The following is a 22,108-nucleotide window of genomic DNA, read 5'->3' as shown; positions in this document are numbered from 1 at the left end:
AGATTTGTGTGGATGCTAACAGCGTTGGGGGAAGGAGGAGTACGCTGTGAATGGCCCATGCAGTGCTTTAACCAGCTCCAGACTTCCATTATGTTCTCAGCTTTTTGGAGAAAAATTTCTGAAAAGTCTTATAATAACTTGAATGTGCAGATGAGCATTAAATCATGCAATGTAACAAAGTGAACAGAACAACTTTGTTAAAGCTGAATTGAGTCAGGGAAAATACTGAAAGCCAGTCTGGGACCAATTTATCCAAGCAAGTCTGTTGACATCTGCACAGGTCACAAGTCCATGCAGAATATGGCTCTCCAGTGATAAAGCAAAAGTTTTGCTTAAACGAGTCAGGCAACTTGTGCCAGCAATATAATATTATAATACTTACAACTTCTATTACACTTCATGTCTCTAAAAAACATGAAGTCAAATTCAAGCCTGATGTTCAAGAACAAAACCGTGTTTGTTTTCAGGAAGATGCACCATTTAGTCTGTGAATCTTTTTTTTTTATTGCTATTTCAGTGATAAGGGGTGGTTTGGTAGGGGTTGCTCAAGCACAGAATATGAAACAGATTTGATCCAAATAACTTGCACTCCAGTAAATCACACGACATGTAAAGAGCAGGGGGGATATCTGCTGTAACTTATGCGTTATGTTCATATAAATAACAGACATGTCTGTAGGCTGGACCAACCCATCAGGTGATACAGACCTGGTAGCAATAAAGCTTTGAGCATCTGGCACCTCGTCAGCACATTTGTGATGCAGACGGAGCTGTGAGCGTTTTCCCGTGCATCCCTCCCGTTTTCCCCCATGGGAACGTCGCTACCCCTTCTGCTCCCTGTGAGTGTACCTGAACCGTGGAGCTGCACCTGGTTTGAACGGGAACAGTGCGATGGTGGGGACAGATATGCAAAGGGAAATTTCCATGGCCTGCGTGACAGAAAGGGAAAAGAGACTTCAGTCATTTAATTTTAAATACCTGGATCGCTCAGTCCTAACCGCACCCACCTAAGATGCACCACTGAGTCTAACGGAGCTCCTGATGGGTATGAACTTAAATGCAGATGTATGAATTTGCACATTCATGGCCTTCAGTTCCTGCATTATGTCCTGTACAAATTCCTGTGTTTATTTACCAGGGAATGTCACTGGATTCTGATACACTGCGGTGGCCAGTTTAAAAACTTTTTCAGAAAAACATTCTATATTTGTTAATCTTGATGCCCAAATTCGGTCTGGCACCTATGCGTTACATCATTGGCTTAATCACCCGATTATATGTCTGGGTGTTTGTACAAACACATGTTGTCGTCCAGCTAACAAACTACGGGGATGCGCAGATCGGGGCAGAAAACCCATTCGAGAGTCAAGTGATTTCTGTATCCGAGTTTGGGCAATGACAGTGCTGCTTCCCCTGCGGTCTTGCAGCTTTGCCATCAGCGTTTAGGTGTCACGGGTCACTTCTGTCTGTGTGACTGAAACAGTGCGGATGCAGAGCTATGTAGTCAAAGAGAACCTGGTTCGGGGGCCCAGAAATAATTACATAAAGTAAGAAGCTTAGCCACACTTCTTCTGTCTTAAATTAAAACTTGGAATAAAATAAAAGAGAAATTCAGCAGGCAACTTATTCCAGTTATCCTCCCTAAATGGAGAAACACAGAAATCATCAATCTAGTTATGATGAGAGCAAGGAGATTTAAAAAAAAAAAAAAAATCCTGCTGTTGCAAGTTTTCTTTTTGAGCAAATATACAATTAGTTTTTATTGGTTCCTTTTAAAATAACATGTATTGAAACAGTCTGAATTGCAGTGGAGGGCAGGGGATGTGCTGGCCGTCGCTGCTGCACTGCAGTTTCTTGTTTTGCTTGCTTTCCCTGCAGAAACTGCCCCTGCCCTCGCGGAAGGCAGCGACGAAGCTCCGGTGGCTTCGGCGGGAGGGTCCGGGCAGGCGAGCGCGCGGCAGCGTCGGGGAGGAGAGGCGAGTTCCCCCTTGGCTCCCAGCCTGCGTCCTCCGCAGAACTTATGTTCCTCTCTTCCAGGAAGCAATCTGTCTCCTGTCTTGCACAACTTTGGGTACAAAAGATGTCATTCTCTCTGTTGTAGTGGGATTTAACCTCTGCTGAAGAATCCCGTAATTCAGCCAGCGTTTGGGTGAGGAAAGGAGCTTTACTCCTCGGGAAGGATCTGCAAGAGCTGCTTTTCTTTATGCCCTGGCTGCATGGGACACCGAGACTAGGTGCCGCCCCGGGTGCCACGCTCGTCCCCGCTGCACATGGGTCGCAGTGGGGCAGGCCCCCCGGGGCCGTGCAAGGAGGTGCAGGGCTCTGGGGCGATGCCAGCTGCGATCCCGGCTCGGCCCCCGGTCCCCCCGTTCGTTCGGCTGCCGGGACTGTGGCACGAGGTGGCTCCGAGCCCCGGCTGCGACCCGGAGAAGTGCCCAGGCCAGGCCACCCCTCCAGGGCCCCGGCTTGCCATCCAAACCCGGCTCCGTAGCTAGACCAGACCAAAATCCGGATCTGCACACTCCCCAATGTGGGCAGTGCCCAAACCCAACCCAAATTTTGCAGTTCAGTATAATTTCTCCAGGAGATCTCTCATTTCTGGAAAGTGCTGGCTTCAGTTTGTAGGAGCTCTTTCATGCGAGGAAAATAATCCACTTTTTCATGGAGCAGCTGGTATCCACCATGACTTTTATGCCATGTCGTATGTACCTTTGAGGAATCTGAGTTTGCAATAGTATGTGGCTTCAGATTACACTTAAAAACAAATGGTGCTTAGCATCGCTTAGCCTCTCTGACAACGTAACGGCAAAGAGGAACAGCGTGATGGTTTTGGCACGGAGGAGCTGGCTCTCACCTCCCGGGCTATAAACCCGCGCTGTCACCAAACACTTCTGCCGAGAGGACGGAAGCGTGGGCTCGTCCGCGGGCCATCGCAGCGCGAGCAGCAACCGGAGGAGTTGCAGGGAGGGAGCTGGTGAAGGGGGCAGAGCCAGGGCCACTCGGGCTGGGTGACCTCCCGACGTCCCTTCCAACGTGAAGTATCCTGTGATCTAGAGCAGGGTGGGAGCAGTGCCAAAAATGCATCAACAGCTACCCGTAACGGCTTCTAAAACACGTCGCAAAGCAGGCTCGAGCCGCTTGCTGCTGGGGCCCTGCTCAAAGCATCGCGTTTAGGGAGCTGCATGGGTCTAGCTGCAGGTATTCTTCGTCTTGTGGTTACTGCTAAGAGCGAGCAAAGAGGAGGTTTCCCTGTCACCAGCGTGGCTAGCCATGAGCGAGTCTGGAAAATCTTCTCACGGGGGAAATCTCTTCCCTCCCTTTCCTCTAAACTGCGCTGTCAGGACCCTCTTTCTTCCCGTGTTTGTTCTGGTTACGACTATTTGCATCGCCGTAATCCTGCAACGAGTTCCTCCTGTGCAGACCATGCCCCTGGGAGGATTCCCGCAGCCAAGACCGGCCGCGTGGCCGCGAGGATTCACCTGCGCCCCGGTAGCAGCGAGGGTTGGGAGGCCCTGGCTTGCCGGCCAGTGACCCAGGTTACTATTTCAGGCTCATGTCGAGGGCCGTAGGTATTACAGGTTTCTTGCCTTCCCATTTTTCCCCTTGTGGGGTCTCGCTGGCTGCAGCTGCACCCTCAGCAGCCGTCTGGTTCTTCCCGTTTTCTCTCTGCTTCGTCTAAACTTGGTCGAGGGAACCGGGAACGGAGCGGCGGAAACAAGGGCACCTCGTACCCGAGGTCGCTGCTGCTGCCCCGGACAGAGCAACGCCAGCAGCGACAGCGGCCCCGGGGCACAGGGACAGCGTGGGTCCAAGAGGAAAGGTCTGCAAGACAAGCAAGGAAATGAATTACTTTTAGCCAGGCAAATAATAAGCAATGAATGATTTCTCTAACAAACTTCACCTCTTCCTCTGTTTTTCTGTTGTTCACAAGGAAATAATGCTTCGTTTCAAATATGTTGGTTTTATTATTCACTGAAAAATTCTGCTCTTCTCTCTTGCAAAGTCTTTCGTGTTGCAAACTGCTGCTTCTGATTATTTGACATCTACATTGTGCTGGTCAGTCTTTACTGTCCAAGCAGGAATATTTCGGTCCCCGACTGGATGATTATAGCTTGCAGACTTGGATGACAAACAGCAGTGGTCTTCCACAAATGTTCTTTCAAAATCCTATTCTTATTAAAATGTTGTTTCCTCCCCACTGTTGAACTGCCTGTGCCTGAAAATTCAGATTAATATTTGTGGCATTTTTGCAGTGTTTATTAAGCTTGAAGTAGGTCACATTCTCAAAGCCAACGGAGCAGCAACTTCCAAAGAAAATTCTGCCCTTGCAAGCAGGGCTGGTGGGGCTGAACGCCGTCCAAGCTGTGTGCTTTAGTAACGCAGGGCTTCCAAGGGGCCGTTAGTAGCTCTGCTTGACAGTATTTCCTAGAAATATGAACCATGGGTTGCACACAGCAACTGCCTTCGCAGGGCTTGTTTGCGAGAGCTGAGCCCAGCTCTGGGAAGTTATCCAGGGAAATCTTACCCCCAGATTCCTCCCTGCCTCCTCGGACAAAGAGGTCTACAACATGTTTGACAGGAACAGAATAAAACAGGCGATAAATGCTTAGATATTGTATACGTGCGTCACATGCATTGTGGGTATAAATGGAGTAAGCAGGACATTATTTTTCACTGGTGGATTTTCCGATTTTTCTGATCCCGAGTTCAGCAGCCTTTGGGAATAACCTTGCCTGCTTATTGTTGACAAGTTTTCCAATTCATCTTGGTACCGATGACTAATACTCTCAGGATAAAATCCTCGGCCCAGTGAGGTCAAATGCAAAACTCTTGTTAACTCTCATGGGCCAGAATTTCACTGTGATCACTGCCTGTTTTAATCTTACCTGTGAAGTTCCGTGTGATCATTACAATAACTGAATTTGTTTCTCTGGTACCCAGGTACAGAAGCAGAAGAAACCTCCCACCTCACTAATGAGCCTTAGACACTGGTTTCGCAATGGCTTGGTGGGAAATGCTGCTTCTTTCACTCCTGGCAGCTCAGACCATTCGCTGTGGCCTGAGCATCGTGCGTCCACGCCGCTCCGAGCGGAGGCTGCCCTGCGGGACCCACATCCTCGTGAGCCTCCCTCGCCGGAGAAGCGTTCGGTTCAGGCCACAGCGTAAGCCGGAACGTGGGCAGGGAGGATGGCCAGCCTGCGCCCCAGCTCCTCACGTTGGCTCCTGTTCTGGGACGCTCCGCTTTGGTCAACATCGCTCCTTGCTCCCTGGAGCAATCATGGTGCTCCAGGCTGCCGTTGACATTAGAATGGTAGGAGTAGAGGAAGTGTCAGGAGTAAGCAGGAAATAATAGAAATTTTAATAGAAATATTAATTTTCAGTAGAAACGTGTTTCCATCAGTTAGGAATTATTTAGATTGCACCTGCAGAGGAACCGGACATTGATGAATTAGATGTCAAATTACAGAAACATTTAGTTGGCTCAATTACACTATAAATCTCCCAGTTGTCTAATTAGGTGAAGAAAGAGGCAAAATCAAATTTCACTCATTTGACTGGTTCATTGAAATGACTTGGAGCTTTCTAAACTGTATTAGCATTGGTTTTGTCAGGGCCCCGAGGGCACTAACAGGACCTGACGGCCCCAACCAGCCTCACCTGGGATCCCCAGCCCTGCTCGTCCTGCTCCCTTGCAGGGGTGCTGGGACCAGCCCTGCTCTGCCAGCGCCACAGCCAACTCCTGGGAGCCCCCGGTGCGTCCTGCATCCAGTCAGCTTCCACTGACCTTCAGGACATCAAAAGATTTACATATATTTACTTCCATAAATGTGGATACTCTAATGTGGACACCTCATCCATCTTCTGTGAGTACAAAGCTTTCAAAAGGTAATCCTGCTATTTAAATGCAACTTTTAGTATACACAGAAATCACTTGATATTTATAAGACAGAAGTAAACATACAGCATCAATACGTTTGCACAGCAAACGTTAGCCATAGCTGTTTTTTAAGAGCCAAGATTTGCTCGCTGATCTGTGTCCTCCACCCCTCCCCTCCATTTCTTCTGACTCTTCCTCAACTGGGAAATCAACCTGGACATATAATTTCTGTATGTCTTACAGATAAAGCATGAGGAAATTAGAATTTGAGAGGGTCTTTAAAAATCAAACAATGTCTTTTGTTGCTAGTAAGCCTCAGGGAATAAGCATATCCAACTTTCTTTCAAGAGAGTAAAATAATTATCCACTCTGGGAAATATCCAAGGCCATGCTGGCTCGGTTGGAAACCTTGTCTGTGTTTGTGGCACAAAGATTATATTGTAGGGCGTTCTTTCTAGCAGTGCCCAGCAATAGTTTAACCAGATCTGAGCTATTCTCATATTCTTGGCTATCTGGCAAAGCCCTGAAGCCATAAAATTCTTGGAACAGCCTAGAAGTGATGATGGGCTTAAGCTGCAGACCTACAGATGTTGATCTCCCTAAAGTCAGGAAGATTAAATTCATACCTGAACTAGTCAAAGAAGACCTCCAGTTTAAGTCAGTAGCATTTCTGTTCACATTCGTCACCTGTGGGGTGTTGATCGGTTGTCTCTTCCCTCAATTCAGTGTTCAGGTCATGGTGGTAGGTCATTAAAAAAGTATGATAATAGAAGGGACTCCAGTGTCTCCAGGATGTGAGCAAAAAGAACCTTTTCTGGCTACTGGCCGTGGAAAGTATGTGTAGCTGTAAGAGGGTTGTTTGTTCCTATGTTTTTGTAAATGATAACTTTATACAATCAGGTAGCACTACTGTTGATGGATACAAAAGCATATTCATTGGAATGATTCCTTATTTAAGAACAAATAACAGCTGGAGGCTATGTGCCACAACATGCAAAACAGATTTGTAACCAAAGATCTTTGGTTGGTTGTGGTTTGGGGCTTCCAGCCCAAGCGAAAACAGTTCATGGCAAGTGTTTTGTTTTCTTTTCTTTTGTTGAAGTACGCTAGCGTGAAGTTTCCTTGCTTCAATGCGGGTGGTGCTTCGGCAACAGCAGAACGTGATTTTTCCAGCTGTCCATGACCGTGCTTCGGTTTTGACACTGTGAGGCCACCCCTGGGTTTCAGATGGCCTCTGCTGGCACCGCCACGCTGAGGTCAGCTTTGAACCCCGGCCACCAGGTCTCTAGGTGCTGGATAGTGAGTGATCATGTACTCGCACGGCCCGTCAGGCTCTGTTTTCATTTCTGATTCATCAGGAGTGTTTTCCAGTCTGTGTAGTATTGATTCTCTGCTCTTAACTCTTGCTCTGCTTAGGATTGTCTCATTTCACAGGAAGACGCCCATAACTGGCTACGAGGTCAGAGTCAGGAGCAGCACTGTCCTATGAGACTATCTGCACTCATTAATCAGAAGTCATGCAGCAACGCCTGCTGTGGAAACTTTTTACGCTTCCATGTTGGTTTTCAAGTGTCGGATTCCACCTGTTTTATTTTCATTAACTCATTAAGACCCCTCATACTCTCCTAGTATGCGGTGATTACTTATTAGCATAGTTACCCTACCTAGCAGACAGCCATAGGGCTACTGAGGGAAGCAGGATCTCAGGCCTTCAGGTCAATAGTCCTAGCTGGGCTTTGTCTATGTGGCGACCCTGGGAAAGGTGGCACGAATGAGCGGGTTTGGGGAGCTAAAAGTTTTCATGGGCTCAAAAGGGGGTTGGACAGTGCATGAAAGAGAAATCTGTTGTAGGCTACTAAACATGTAGAAATCACCTCTGGCTCAGGAAGCCCGTTTTGGGAAGCTGGAATATCATTCTGGCTATGCTAGCTGTTTTTCTGCTGTTCTTCAGTAATCCAGTACAGTTGCTCTTAATAGAAGTGAATCTAAAATAGATCAGAAATTCAGAAATAAATAAAAACAGGACCACTTTAATTCTAGCCAGGCTTTTGCTAATCCACCGTGGACACTGATTCAATGACTTGCCCTCTGCGTTCCACTGCAGCAAGGCCCTGCTCTAATGGCACGTGGTTGGGACCAACGTTTATGTTAGAGCAATGGTGGGAGGACGTTTTCCACTAGCACCTAAAAGGTTTGTCTTTAAAACATACACTAAAACCTGAACTACAAAGAATCAAAGGCACTTTCTAAACATATCCCATGTGCGTACAGACCTGTGACTGTTACATTTGGCTGTCTTCCGGAGGCTCTACGGTATCTGTTTCACTGTATTTTCACCATATGTCATCCAGATCTGGATCCAGCATGATGTGTCCCCTAAGTAATCCAGCCCAGCTAGTTCAGGATTTCTGTCAGTAGGACAAAGAGGATTTCAGAGGAGCTCCACCGTGTTCCTGCTTCCATGACTGAGGAGACCAGAGGGACCTAGCCTGCATCGGGCAGATGTCTTGCACTAATAAAAGTAAATTATGGGTCCACGAGACCTCTTTCCAACCTAAAATCTTTCCCCAAGGGCTGAGTACTGTGACAGATTCACGTCTGTAACGGCATCCCATCACGACAGTTAATCCCTGCGAGGTTGTGGTTGCTCCCTGGTGTCTGGGTGGGGAGAAGAGCAGGGGTTTCTCCGCAGAGCACTGCCTGTGCAATCTGCTCCCTGGACACGGTAGTCAAGCAAGTCCAGTTACCCGTGGGTATGGTCGTGCTCCTAGCTTGAGGTACTGACAGCTAAAGTATTTCCCAGAGTAGAAGGAGAAATACTCTTTGTTTCTACTTGCTCTCAGCTACCATTAGTCTGGCAATGCCCTCTTGGCGTTCCTCGCAAGGTTCGTCCACCAGCCTTCCCCCAGGAAAGTTTAATGAGTTTTATCTGATCTTTCAGCACTAGCTTTGTTTTGTCCTTCCCCTTCAGGATTGTGCCTCGAAGAGGCCGCCAATCCCAACATTTAGATTCATGGTGTATATGATAAACCAATGTAAATAATACCATATACTCTTGACTCAAGCCCTTGTGCCACTGACTTCTCTTATCCCTCACTAAGACTTCAAACAGTCCTGTGTTATCATTAAACCCCCCCTTAGCATTAAAAAGCTTAACCTATCAGCCTGTCTTCCACACCACCATGAAGACTGCCACGAAACATGGCTGGCTGAATCCTGAGTTCACTGACCCGCCACGGAGGTAAATCGCTAGGTTTATATCAAGATCAGAGCTTGAATGTAAAGATGCTTCACAGGGAAATGAACCAAAGAAAGAAAAGATTGGGAAGCACCTTTCCTTCTGTTACGTGGGAGCAGCAAAGAGGGGCCACAGGAGCCCTGGTTTCTACTCATTGCTTTAGCCAAAGTCATTTGGATACTAAAAGCTTAGGTGGACAGGAGAAATTGCTTAGAGACTGCTGCAAAGTAGCTGCTTCTCCCTTGAATATGCCTCATAATTTTAGGGGATAAGCTACTTGAAAGTGTTGACTTTGCCTAATATACAATTGGCCACTTGCTTTTGTTTCTGTTTCCTGATGGAATGGCTGAAGCTTACAGACAGGAAAATAATGATAGTCAAATATTTGTTTGGGAGGAATATTTGTCCTGTGCAAAGCTATTCCAGCCGGAATTCATCAATAGTTGGTAAACACCTTACAGCCATCCAGATATTTGTTTGGCCAAACAAAAAGCAGAAAAGTGAATAGAAGCTGAGTATTCCAAACTATTTTTGCAAACTCTTTCTGCCCTGTTGCGTGCGTCACATCTGGCTGTATCCTGTTCCATTTAATTGCTAATGAAAATGCATGTGAAAAGCAGTCGCCCTCTTCAAAAAGCTTACTTCTGCTTTGGGGCTTCCCTTTCTGCTATCTATTAACTCTCCATATTCACAGCAGCTCACTTTCTCATTCGCAGTCTCCTGCTGCTCTGATCGTCTTTGACGGGGCAGAGGAATGGCGGTGGGGAAGGATGGTGGAAAACATTATGATTTTACCAGCAGCCTGTTGTACATACTGTCATGAAACGAGAAATAAAACCCATGTGTAAAATATCAGTACTGGTAATAAACTGTAAAGCCCATCAGCCTGTTCACTGCAGGAAAGGCTATGACGGGGCGGATCAGTGGCCTCAGGTGAAAGCCAGCTGCCAGCATCTTGCCTCTGACAACCAGTAGCAGATGCTTAGGGAGAGCGTAGGAGAAGACAGATATAGTGACCCCCCTCTCTGCAGCATCCCCTTTGCTTCCACCGGTGGATGCTTTAGGGACCTCTAACGCCAGACGCTTCTTCCTGATCACCGTGTTTAATAATAGGATTTTGCCCAATCCCTTGTTAAAGCCATTCATACTTTTGGCCTCCGCAACACCCTGTGGCTCTGAGTTCCACCGTTTAATTACGTGTTGACTGATCGCCTGAGCGTCCTCATCAGCAGATCTTTTAATGGCAGCAGGAAGGCACCTGGAAGCACCTGTGTAATTCGGGTATCCAGCACTGAGGCTTCCTGCCCGTCACGCACAAGCCTAAGGGCCCAGCAGCAACGGTGAAAGCTCCTTAAGGCAGGCGCAGCAAGCAAGGAAGACGAATGAGAGATGGTGCATGCGAGGAGCTGAACTCCTTGCACTAACTCACTGCAGAAGAATCAAAGGGAATATGTTTCAAGGTCGCTGGGCTTATGTGAAATCTGAAATCATATCTAAGCATTTAAATACAACAGGATCTTCAGTATGTTTCTATTGCTCAATCAGAAAGAGCAATAGAGTATCTCATACCATCAAGTGTAATATCAAATTAGACCACAAGTCTATTGAAATGTGAGCAATATATGTCGCTTTCCCCCAAAAAAGCAGATAAAAGGCCTTATAAACTTTCACATCTTCTGAATAATTTACCATATAAATTTGTCTTAGTTAAAAGGTTGTCAGCTCATAGACCTGTAAACATGACAGAGTGGCAGAAAATAGCTGGATGACTTAATTAGCATCTTTTCACCTCTGTTAAAGCTACTCGTGTCTGTTCCTACCTTTTGCTTTCATCTTCCTGGAGTGTTTTTCATGCCCAGGCAATGGCCAAAGGACAGATGTGCGAGAAGGTGCAGTCTTTGCACTCACCCCATGAGGGCAAACTAGGGGCCCTGTTTGAAATGTTGAATATATCTTTGTGTCTTATGGGCTGTTTTGCTGGCTTGGGTCTGTCTGCAAAGGTCTGATACGCTATATTTTGTCTCTTCCTTTCAATCTTCTTTTCTTTAAATCTATGGCTCTAATATCTACATAGCAATACCTTTCTTTCCACTTCTGTGTCACTATCAGTCACTTTTTTCAGTCCACTCCTCTTTTCATTTTTCTTTTAAAAAGTTTATCTCCGGTCTTTCCATCTAAAAGATTGAATTGTGATTAATGGAGGCAACGGGGAAGCGAACACTTGAACACTTGGGATTAAAGTGCAAAGTATAGGTCACTTATTTGTTTTGGGAAAGATCAGGCTTGCCAGAGCAAATCCATCAGCTGAGATGTCTATTTATATACAGACATTATCTACTTATTTGGTAGGGAGGCTCTTGGGGACAGATCTTAAAGAGCCTGCTGCCAAGCAGACATGCAGGAGATATCACCGAGCAGGTAGGATGACTGCGAGGGCACCTGCAATGCGCAGAGTTCACACTTCCCCCGAACATGGCATCTTGGTCAAAAGGCCTCACGCGTCGATGGTACTCTGTGTACCAGCAGTATCAGTCTGGGAGGAGTTCCCACTGTAACAGCAGTTTTAATTTTCCAGCTGCTTTCTACGAACTTTACAGTACCAGTTCATCCCTGCATCTTTTATCCACGCGAATAGCCTCTCCGACTCCCTGCAGGAGCACTTCTTGTGTAGATGCTGGGGGGAGTATGGTGAGGAAGGTCCACACCACCAGATACAGCACCTTGGCAAGTAACACGCAGTATAGCTTCTGCTATTGCACACGGGTCAGAGGTCTTACCAACTGCATAGGTTCATAAGAACCAGCCATTTTAAAGGCATCTCTTTTTCTGACTTACGATTAATTCCATGAGATGAAGTATCCCCGTGGAAGAGGTTCTCTGCTCCCAGGATCTGAGCTAGCTCGGGTGTTCTCAAGCACAGCGTTGTGACGGGTATGCATTGGTGGGTGGTAGATAGGATAACACAGAAAAGAAGGAAAGAAGCTGCGTGAACCTTCACATAATTCTGAATAACCAAATGATAAGCAAAGTCTCAGCTGGGTGTGTCTGGGTGGAAGGTGTCTTTATACATATTGTAAATCGTGGAGGAGACACAGGCAACACGAAGTTATTCACTGTGCACCCGAGGCTTCTGGCCTGACAAGATGCCTCCTGCAGAGAATGTCAACAGATCCTGTGGATACGCTGGATTTCCCATTGGGCCTGTTAATTTTAGGAAAGGTCTAGATATGTGCATGTTGTTTTGATCATTACATTTTGTATTAACAAATATAGCTTGACGTGAGGTCCAAAAATGCCAGAAATGTCTCTTGTCCACCAAAGGATTTCAGCAGCTTGTTAACTGTTAACAGACTGTTTAAACACGCTATAAGCTGATGAACCCAGAGACTGGCCCGTTGGAGACATCTCTCATTTATTTGGCCTGATAAGTGAGCTTCTGCAGCACACGCTGTTAACCACGGCTGCATCCTGAAACGTGGCTTGGTAAAAACAGCAGTACGAAGGCGTCAGCTGGGCTTTGCCAAAACCGTCCTGGAAGTTCTGGTTCACGACCGCGCAAAATATTTTCTCCCAGCTTCCTAGGAGCAAATTAACTTGAGACACCCACATAGAGGTGGTGCCTGGGCTTACCAAGTTGATCAAGAACTAGCTGCTGGGATTTAGGTAATAAGTTGGAGGTGACAGCAGATTTCCTTGTTAGTGTTTTCTGGTGCAAGAATGAGGATGCTGAAAGGGTGGCTGGTTCTAAATGCAAGAAATGTGTCAGAAAGCTGGAGATTTCTTTGTCACGGGAAGTTCTGGGTGCTGAAATTTTACATGGGTTCACGAACTGGAAATATTTTGGGGAAAAGTCTAGCCAAAAGGACAAAGATATCGACTCTGGTCTGAGAAACTCCCGAGTTTGCTGGAGGCTGGGAGAACGCCTGAAGAAAGTCACTGTGTGGCCTGCTTTGGTCTTGCACACTTTAAAAATCTGCCTCGGGGCGGGATGCTGAACTGCATGGAGTTTAGGTCTGGTCCAGCACAGCCAGTCTGAAGCTGTGGAGGTGATACCAAAATCGACTCCCTCTCCCCTGAGTGCAGCCTTGGGGGATGCTCTAAGTGAGGGTAGGTGTTGCTGTGACTGCGCGAAGGAAGCACTTGGTGAAGAATGCGTGAGGGCCATTTTTTTAACTACATTTTGCTGAGCTTTGGATGCACAGTAAGTTATTTTGAAGGAGTGAAGACCCTTAGAGGAGGCCTTGCTCTATCCCATAGAGTCACTAGGTGAAGGCAGCACATATCTGGGTAAACAGAGCCTGTGAAATAGATTCTGATCTGAAATGATATATTAGTTATTTTGATGTGGGGCAGGCATGTGAAAATCAGAACTGTCCAGATAGGTGGCTTAGGCTCTGACGTATTTCAGCTGATTTAATCATTTCAGTTTTCTATTAAGATCCAGGGCAGTAAAAACAATAATTATGGTAAACTGTGAGGGTTTTTTTTTTTAGTAATGTATGCAAACAGTCTAAAGGGGGACAATTGATCTATGCCAATCCTTTTTATCGGTTTCATCATAACACCAAACCAAAATTCTGGCATTTTTCAAGACCATGTAGAGTCAGCAAAGTCATCTTCTGTTTCAGAGTAAAGCCAAACTCACAGAAAGTTTTTTGAATATTTGAACCTAAAAGTACGCAGACTTTGCATAGTTTCTAAGACAGATTGTGTACAGTGATCTTTTTTTGACATGTTTCTTTCAATGTAATGATATTTGAGATATTGTTTGCGTTACAAAGCCCTTGCTTTGAGGTGGCTCCACAGAACAATGTTTCTCCATAGGTGATCAAGCCCCTTCTCTCTGCAGTGAATCCCCAAGGCCAAAAGGGTAATTAAATTCAAATTAACAGTTTTTTTTATCAGATACAATCCATTATTAGCACAGTCATACTTGCAACTAATGCAAAATAAATATAGCATTTCTCTTCCGAATACCTCTGGTTCGCTTCGAACCCGTTCCGTGCCTTCTGCCACCCTCCACCACTTAGGTGGAGGATTAACGCTGCAAGATTCATTCGTAATTACTGCGCAAACCTTTATCGTCAGTACCACGGAGACAGCTGGCAGATCAGATTGCAGAGGACAGGCGTTATTTTGGTTTTCAGTTCACTTCAAAGTCTAGATTTACTTCAGGTCAAACACCAAAATGTTCCTAAATTCTGGTTGTTTTTTGTAGTGAAGTGCTGCCTCCTGCTGGGTAGCAGGTATCCTAATAAAGCCCTGCTTTTGTAATAATTCCGTAATTTATTATAAAGTATTTCTTTCACCTGAGGTTTAGGAAAGGGCATTTTAAACATTATTCTGTTAGCAATTGAATAGAATACTCATTTTTCAAATTGTCCAGCCCAGAAGGAATCAAACTAACTCCAGACACAAGGGCTGCACAAGAAAATGTCTTGATATTTCAAGACCGTGTACTTATTTCCGTGAACAGGGAGGGATGCTGCCAGCGATGCAGCGTAACTGAGGCAGACCTGGGGCTAAGAAAAAAAGGGGGGGTGGAGTGTTATTATACATACACACAGATATTTGTCAGATCTGTTTGTCATCAGTTTAGGGAAGTATTAGCAAATGATACTGTGGGTCTTTCCAGGACCTGGATAAGGTTAAGAGCATCTTTAAGACACTCCTAATTTAGACTGAGGTCTGTTCCAAAAATAAATGACACAATTATTATATTACATTGACTAAAAGGACAATTATATTAAACAGAAATCCTATTCTATTTTATGTTACTGTACAGTTTGGGAAACTGATTGTAGTGGTATTAATCCCTATTTATGTCAATCGGTGAGCAGAATGTGTCCATCTACACAAGTAAATGACCTGCTCACATTAATTTTTAGGTCTTTGCTTGTTTCTAATTACCTGGTGCTGAAATTATTCTGGGATATTGATATAAAAAGTGTTTGGTCTTGCCTACAGCAACACAGAGCATCTGCCCGTTGCCAGGTTCTGCCAGGTGTCCATGGCTTTTCTTAGCGGTGCTGAAAAGCATTTGAAAAAGTTTTGATTCTGTCTACATTAATACTCCATTTTTTTTCTCAGCACTATTGGGGGAGAGAGCGAGTGACCTCACTGATGACAGCTATAGCTAATTACTGCAAATTTTCCTTTTCCTCTCTCTGTAAGTGATTTGTGCTCTATTGATGGTGTTATCTTTTGCATATTTAATATTGCTGTTGGTTTTATTAGCTCGGAAAATCTTGCCTATATATTAACAATGTAATGTCCTCTCGTTTGCTAGTGAGGGTCTCGGTGATGGTGTGACTGTAAAGCACTACTCATCCCCTCTGTGTCCTGACCTGAGGTGACACAGAGATTATCATCCTAGGGCTCTTCTGCAAAACTAAGTCAACCCACGAGATGGCACACAACCACTTAGGAAAGACCAAAACATGCTGCTTTTACAAACAAACAGCCACATAAAATTCACCACTGATATGGGAATTAAGTTTGCACTTAGAGTATACTGAAGCTGGTCTAATAACCACCATATTATTAGCAAGGTATATGATTAATACTCTTTCATGTACTTATGATCACGAACTACAATTAACAGCAACATATTTAGTGTTTTCTCATTCTGTCAGGCTGGTTAAAGGTGTCTTCCTAATCATTACATGGCCCCTTCATCCAGTGAGGTACTCTTGGTAAGTGATATATAGCGACCAATAAGCTGTGCTCTTTTTCTGTCTAAAATAAGGACATAAGGACAGAATTGCATGTTTTAATGGCAAATTTCCTGCGGATTGCAGTGATTCAGTAGAGCTTAGATTTCAGCTTAAATGCTGGAAGAGAAATAATATCCCTGATGGAGCAGCAGAGATGAAGAGGGAAGGACTTGAGTCTTTCTTTGAATCGTTCTGTATGAAAATAAATAAACAAATAAAACACCTCTCTTGGAGTTGATAAAATACCCCAAAGTGCTTTATAGCAGAAAAAGCTAGCAAAAGCATGAAGAAATGTTCGAGCAGCTCACACCCCATTACAGCAATTCCTACAGCAAAAAAAGAAAGCCTGCTGACATGCTTAGCTCATCCCCAGCACTGCCTCCTTGCTGCTCTTCTGTGTTTGCTAACTACCCTTCTGATATTCGGGTGCTAGCTGTAATATAAACAATTTGCTTCAATACAAAAAGCAACCTACACAAAGGGCTCATCCTTACTCCAACAGAGGGATGAAAGCTCTCGTTCCAAAAAAGCAGCCACAGAACCAGAGCCTGATTCACTTGAATGTGGGCAGTCCTCCCAGGTAAAACACTTACAGTGGTTTTAAAGAAGTTTGTACAGTCTGAAAGACTTCTTGTCGGCTGCAACTTTCGTGTGCACCCAAGGTCTGGAGGGCAGCTGGTACTGCTGTTGCTAAACTGGCCTTTTACTCATTTTGCAGAGATCCGCAGTTCAGTAAATATAAATATGCAAATGGACTAAGCGGTGAAAGATTTCCTTGATATTTACATGCGATGAAGCATTTCTGTACTGACTGTATCTTTGTCTGTAGGGGAAGCACCTGCTAAGGCTGTTCGTTGATTGCAGCTCGATGTTTCCCAGCTTCTGCAGCTGCTCGAGGAGCCCGTCAGATAAGGTTTCAGAAGAAGGCCACCTCCCCCAGCTCCGTGCACCGGAGCAGGATGCGGTTCTGTGGCAGCAGCGCGCTCGCTGCCGCGACTCGGAGCCTCTCCTGGGCTCAGAAGACGTCGGAGGCCGCTGCTGGGCTCTGCCTCGGGGAGCCAGGCTGGAAGGCTAACCCCTCGCCCAGACGGGGCTGACAGCGATGCTGCAGTCAGGTTCGCAAGTCACCTCGTCCCGCTGCTGCAGAACAAGGTCACCGAAGGACTGAAGTGTCTCGCTGAAGCTGAGACAGATCTGTTAAAGCAAAACAGCTTCCGAGTTAGATATACAGAAAGCAAGACAACGCTCTCAGCGCCGTGAGCCGATGTGGCATGCCTCCGTTAGGCGTTCCCATGTCCGACTGCTCCGTCCGCAAAGGGTTCTCGCTAGGAAAACTCATTCGGGCTCAACCTGCTAGTCATCCCCAGCCCCGAATGAGGACAGCGTGTGTGAGGTTAGGGTTTCCAGACTACTAATGTCACAGCTAGTAATGCTAAATCCAGACGTTGTCCTTGAAAGAGCACTACAGCACATCATGCCTTGCATATATCGATACACACTGCTCAGCTTCCCAGGCCTGCGTGCACATCAGTGCACATCTGCTTCGCAAAAACACAAGGACAGGATAAATCCTCATAAGACAAGATAGCCTGATCTTTTTCTTTTAAAGCTGCAGACTCATGATGCAACCCCTAAAAATAATTCAGGCCTGCCCCACTAGTGACAAATATTCTCCTGGATGAATAAGAGCTAAATATGTCTCTCTGATGTGTGCCTTTCAAGGTACAGCCTGTTCTTTCCCATCCCCTCAGCAGCGCGGTGGTGTTCGCGCTCTGCGCTAGCGGCTCTGGTCTGATTTATTCCAGGTTAATGCCTTGATCCTTCACCCCTTTGTACATATGCCTATAGCTACAGATTTGTTCGATTGTGATATATCTGCAAGAACGGCATTTGCACACAAGAGGTGTCTGCGCTAGAGGACTGCATGGGAAGGACAAAGAACAAACTCCTGCGTGTTCCCAGCAGCTCAGGTTTGCCATCACGTCCCAGGGTGCGAGACCCCGTTATTGAAGCAAGGGGTTGTACTGTGAGATCTGAAAGACTGTCCTGTGCTCGATGTCATTCTCTCTCATTTGCCATTTTCCTAGTTCTCTTACCAACAGATGGAAATACTGTTAGTATTGTGGTAACTTCCCCCAGGACAGATCTGAGGCAGATGTATGTACAGGCACACATGCAGAGCATATTGCTTTTTAAGTGCATGGCGATCACCCGGCGTAGAAAAAGTCAAGCATTGTTGTGGATTTCCAACCTGCTCCAAAAGCAAGAAGGCTGTTATTTCTCTCTCTTATGATGATAGGCTGCTATGAGGAAAAGGGAAAACAGTGTTCCCTCTGTCTGCTCCTGCGGTGTCATTTCTGGCTGAAGAAGCTGGCTGCTAGCTGCTGCACACCTCAGGGACAAGAAACAGCCCATTTTCCCATCCACATTTTTAGGTCTTACCTAATAGGGCTGAGTCAAACCTGAGATGAGAGCAGAAACTGCCCGCTTCTCAGAACCGCTCGGCAGCAGAGGCGTCATTTTACCCTTGTTGCACATTTGGATAATCATCTACTCTAGTACAAAGTGAGCATTGCCCGCTCTCATCTGCCTGCCTGCGTTTTGCATGCGTCTCCAGCCCTGCTGGTGACCATACAAGGTTCATGCAGTAGAAAAACACGACTCGGGGAATACCTAAGCCTGCTAGGCTTCTTGCATCAAGCCTTCTGAGATGCCAAAGCACAGAGAGCTAGCCGGAAAGGTCATCACAACTGGAGCTGTTGGAGCAAATGTGCACAACCCTTGCCCCAAGCGTCATCGAGCCTATTGGGGTGCCTCTGCCTCCTTGTGATGGGGATGCTGACCTTGTCACGGAGGGACCACGAGCAGTGAGTCGCCCATCGCTGGCGGTAATGTCTTTAAATGGCCTTGGCATCTATCAGAGCTTCTGCCTCAGAGCCCGAAGCAAATGTCAAACTTTTTTGTTATATATGTACCCTTGCAAAAAGAAGATTTGAAGAGCTGCTTATCCCATGGAAGTTGTAGCCAATGAAAACAAAGTGATGCTAAATCAATGAAATTAATTGATCCAAAGATCCTGTATGAACACGGAGGACTGCTACAGCTGTGCTCTGGTAATTCATGGGGGCTGCTGCACTGCTAGTGTCGGCCCTGCCCTTTCTCCAGAGGTTACCTACCGCAGTTTAAATGCTGGTACCTTAACTGCAAGTGCCAGCTGCAGTTGGACACATTTAATATTTTCTGCTTCTGAAACCAGCTTACTTAAAGCATTAAATTTCTGTATGCAGATGAATCTGTCTCTGATTTGCAGTCTAAATATGACTTCTGTGATCACATAATTGTCTGACCTTGATAAGGGCTGATAAATTAAATTCTGCTCAGCTTTTTCTTGAAGACTGATGTGTCTAGACGAGAAAAACAGGCTTAAGTTTTAAATGTGCTGGAAAACATGTTTGAACTAAGATGACTTTAAACATGCTGTTCAATCTGCAAATGCATAAAGTTCTTGTTTATAAAAAAGTAAGCTGGTCAACATCAACTTATTTTAAAAAAATGACAAACACTCTATACTTAGGCTTATTTTCCGAATTCTTTATGCTTCTATTGATGAAATAATAATTAAACCAATACACAAGAGCAATGTAGTATTAAAGTCATTAGAGTACATTGTGATGGGAAATTTGAAGCCCTGACTCCATAAACTCAAAAAATGAGTGGAAGAGGTAGGCTTCAATTAGTATTCAGATGCTGTAGAGCCTGGAGTCTTTAAAAGTGCTTTATTCATTTTTCAGAAGAAATGCAGCTTTCCTAAGAATGCAAAAGACAAGAAATATTGTACCATAAGTAGCAGATTTGAAGAACCCCAGTATTCCAGCTCAGCAGCAGATTTTTGCATTTTAGATTACAACATCCTGGAAAAAAAAAATGCTCCTCTCCACATGGGGCAAGGTTTGAATCTTTTATTGACAGATTAAGCCAGTCACCACCAGTGACTTCACTGGAGCAAGCAAAAAGGAGTAATACCAGGAAGAATGTGGAGTAATGTGACTGAAACCAAAAGAATAAGAGTTTTAGGGAGTGGAAGGTAAAGAATCAGTTAACATGAAACAGAGAAACGTCTATATAGAAGTCTGAGTTCAGAATTACACTTCTGGTTTCATACCAAGTTATTCAGAGGAAAAACTTCAGATTTTTTTTAACTCACAATACTGAACTGCTCTTTTCTCTTTCAAGACCAATGAGTAGGAGCTTAAAGAAACTATCTTCTGGGAATGATTTCAAAATCTTCACTGTTTCTCTGAGCTATTAATTTAGACTCCAAAATTGACTTCCATCTTTTTCAAAAATATCTGTTTTCTCTTAAAGTCTTAATTTGACAGAGCAAAAAACTGTAATTGTTACTCCAGCCAGAGTAAATTTCATTGCCAAGTCTTTTCATGCCAAACTTTTTCTTTTCTATCAATGCAAAGCCAGTATTCAACCCATAGTGGAAGTGTACTGCTTCCAAGTAAAAGTTGTATTAGAGCCAATAAAGCAAATTTTTTCACCGGATGAGAGAGAATTCTAGATTCTCAGTTAATTTATCAGATTCAATACAAAGAATTGAAGTCAATCTCTTAAATGATTTGATTAAAAAAGACTTGTACTTTCAAAAATCTTGCACATAAAAACTGATGTGAATGCAGTAAGTAAAAATGGATGTCTGATCTATTTGATATGACAGCAGAAAATTAATGGATTTTACTGGCTAATGTCCTAACATAGTTTTCTTATACCTGACATCAATCACTCTGTAAGGAAATTAGAATTTCCTATCACAGATTCTTACTTTTTTCAAACATATCCTGTCTATTATATTAAGGTAATTACATGTATCAATTTGCAGTTCTTTGCTGAGAAACCTGTTCTCATATTATCTTTTGTGAAACATTTTGCTGACAAACCTATAAAACCATTAGGGGATGTCAGGCACTGAGGTAGTCAGATTACCCACTAGAAAATGCTGAGAACAGAGCTCTGTCCTAAATCTCCCTTCTCAGAAGACTTGCTCAGCAGAGGGTGATGCCACCTTCCTTTCAGCTCAGCCATCCTTTGCCAGTGCAGCTCACTGCTGGGTTTTGAGTCTGGAACTGCGATGGAAGGCACAGACGGAAGACGGAAGCTGCAGCCCAAAAGAAACAGCACAGCCGTTGAGAGGTGGTGGAAGATCTCTCTGGCACTGCAGAAACGTGCAAGGGTATAGATAGCAAATGTACACAACAGATAAACAGATTTGGAAGATGCACCACGCTGACATGTCCTATCCCCCAAGTGCATTTACTTGCTTGGACAAGGAAGGCACTCATGGCCTCCCAAAGCTGTTCTCAGCAGCAGGGCTCAGGCTCCAGCCGTGACTCCTAGCAGCCCTCCATCACTTTGGTATGGAGTCCTGGCACCTGCAGGATGATGCTGATGAAGAACGAGTATGAGAGGCAAAGGCAACGTAGCAGTGATGCCAAATCTGTTTGGGCACCAGTGTTGCAAATGCTGTACATGTGATTGCAGCCTGTTATGAGAGTACATGTGAAACAAAGGCACATGCTTTAAAGTCCACTTTGATATCCAACAGCTATTTGTATACACTCAATTTAAATACAGAACCTCCATAAACTACATGGTACCAGGCCAAAGGACACAAAACAATTAGGCTCATTACTGTATTCACGTTGATGAGTCAAGCAGCAATTATTGATTGCCACTGTTTTCTGGCAGTGTAGTCTTTTGGCAACAAAGCATGAACTTTAATTAATTCTGCTTTCTTAATGGGTTTTAATTGTCCACTGCGCATATCTGTGTGTGCTTCTACAGGGAAGGCACTGCTAATGTGGACACCAATTCCTGTGGATTCTGTTGCAAAATAAAACATTTAACGTAACTCCATGTTTACCAGTTTGGAGACATCAGGTACCAGCTGACTTGCTACTGCAAATTGTTTGCACATTTTTTAAAGCATGATACAGAAAAACTTTTCAGCATATCTAAGGCTTTCAGTTGCATAACAGCTGAGGGGACAACACACTGCTCAACTTAACTGAATTCAAAAATATATTCATGAAAAACATCAAGAAGTTTTAAGAATGGTACCAGCAGGTTGAGTCACCCCTAATGAAAGCAAATATACTTCTTTTTAGTTTTTAAAGCTTCTAAGTGTAATATGGTAAAACAGAGCAAATTAAAACCAATACACAATGGGTGTGTGCATGAAAATAAAAAGGCAAATTCCACTGTGATGACTGA

The 22,108-nt window shown here is 44.7% G+C and overlaps 1 protein-coding gene across 8 annotated transcripts in view; it reads left to right on the top strand.

Annotated features, from left to right (window-relative positions):
* VEPH1 (ventricular zone expressed PH domain containing 1) overlaps positions 1–22,108 on the top strand; it is a 118,851-nt gene extending 96,743 nt beyond the window's left edge. For 7 of the 8 annotated variants that reach the window (XM_064516539.1, XM_064516528.1, XM_064516538.1 and 4 more), the window contains one exon: positions 16,662–22,108. In XM_064516539.1, coding sequence (XP_064372609.1) covers positions 16,662–16,907 — 246 coding nt within the window. In that variant the 3' untranslated portion in view covers positions 16,908–22,108. The remainder of the gene's footprint in view (positions 1–16,661) is intronic. The other variant, XM_064516534.1, reaches the window with a different exon arrangement.

Source organism: Dromaius novaehollandiae, chromosome 9, assembly GCF_036370855.1.
Source record: "Dromaius novaehollandiae isolate bDroNov1 chromosome 9, bDroNov1.hap1, whole genome shotgun sequence".
In the NCBI taxonomy this organism is placed as follows: Eukaryota; Metazoa; Chordata; class Aves; order Casuariiformes; family Dromaiidae; genus Dromaius; species Dromaius novaehollandiae.
This window is presented reverse-complemented; position numbering and strand designations above follow the sequence as displayed.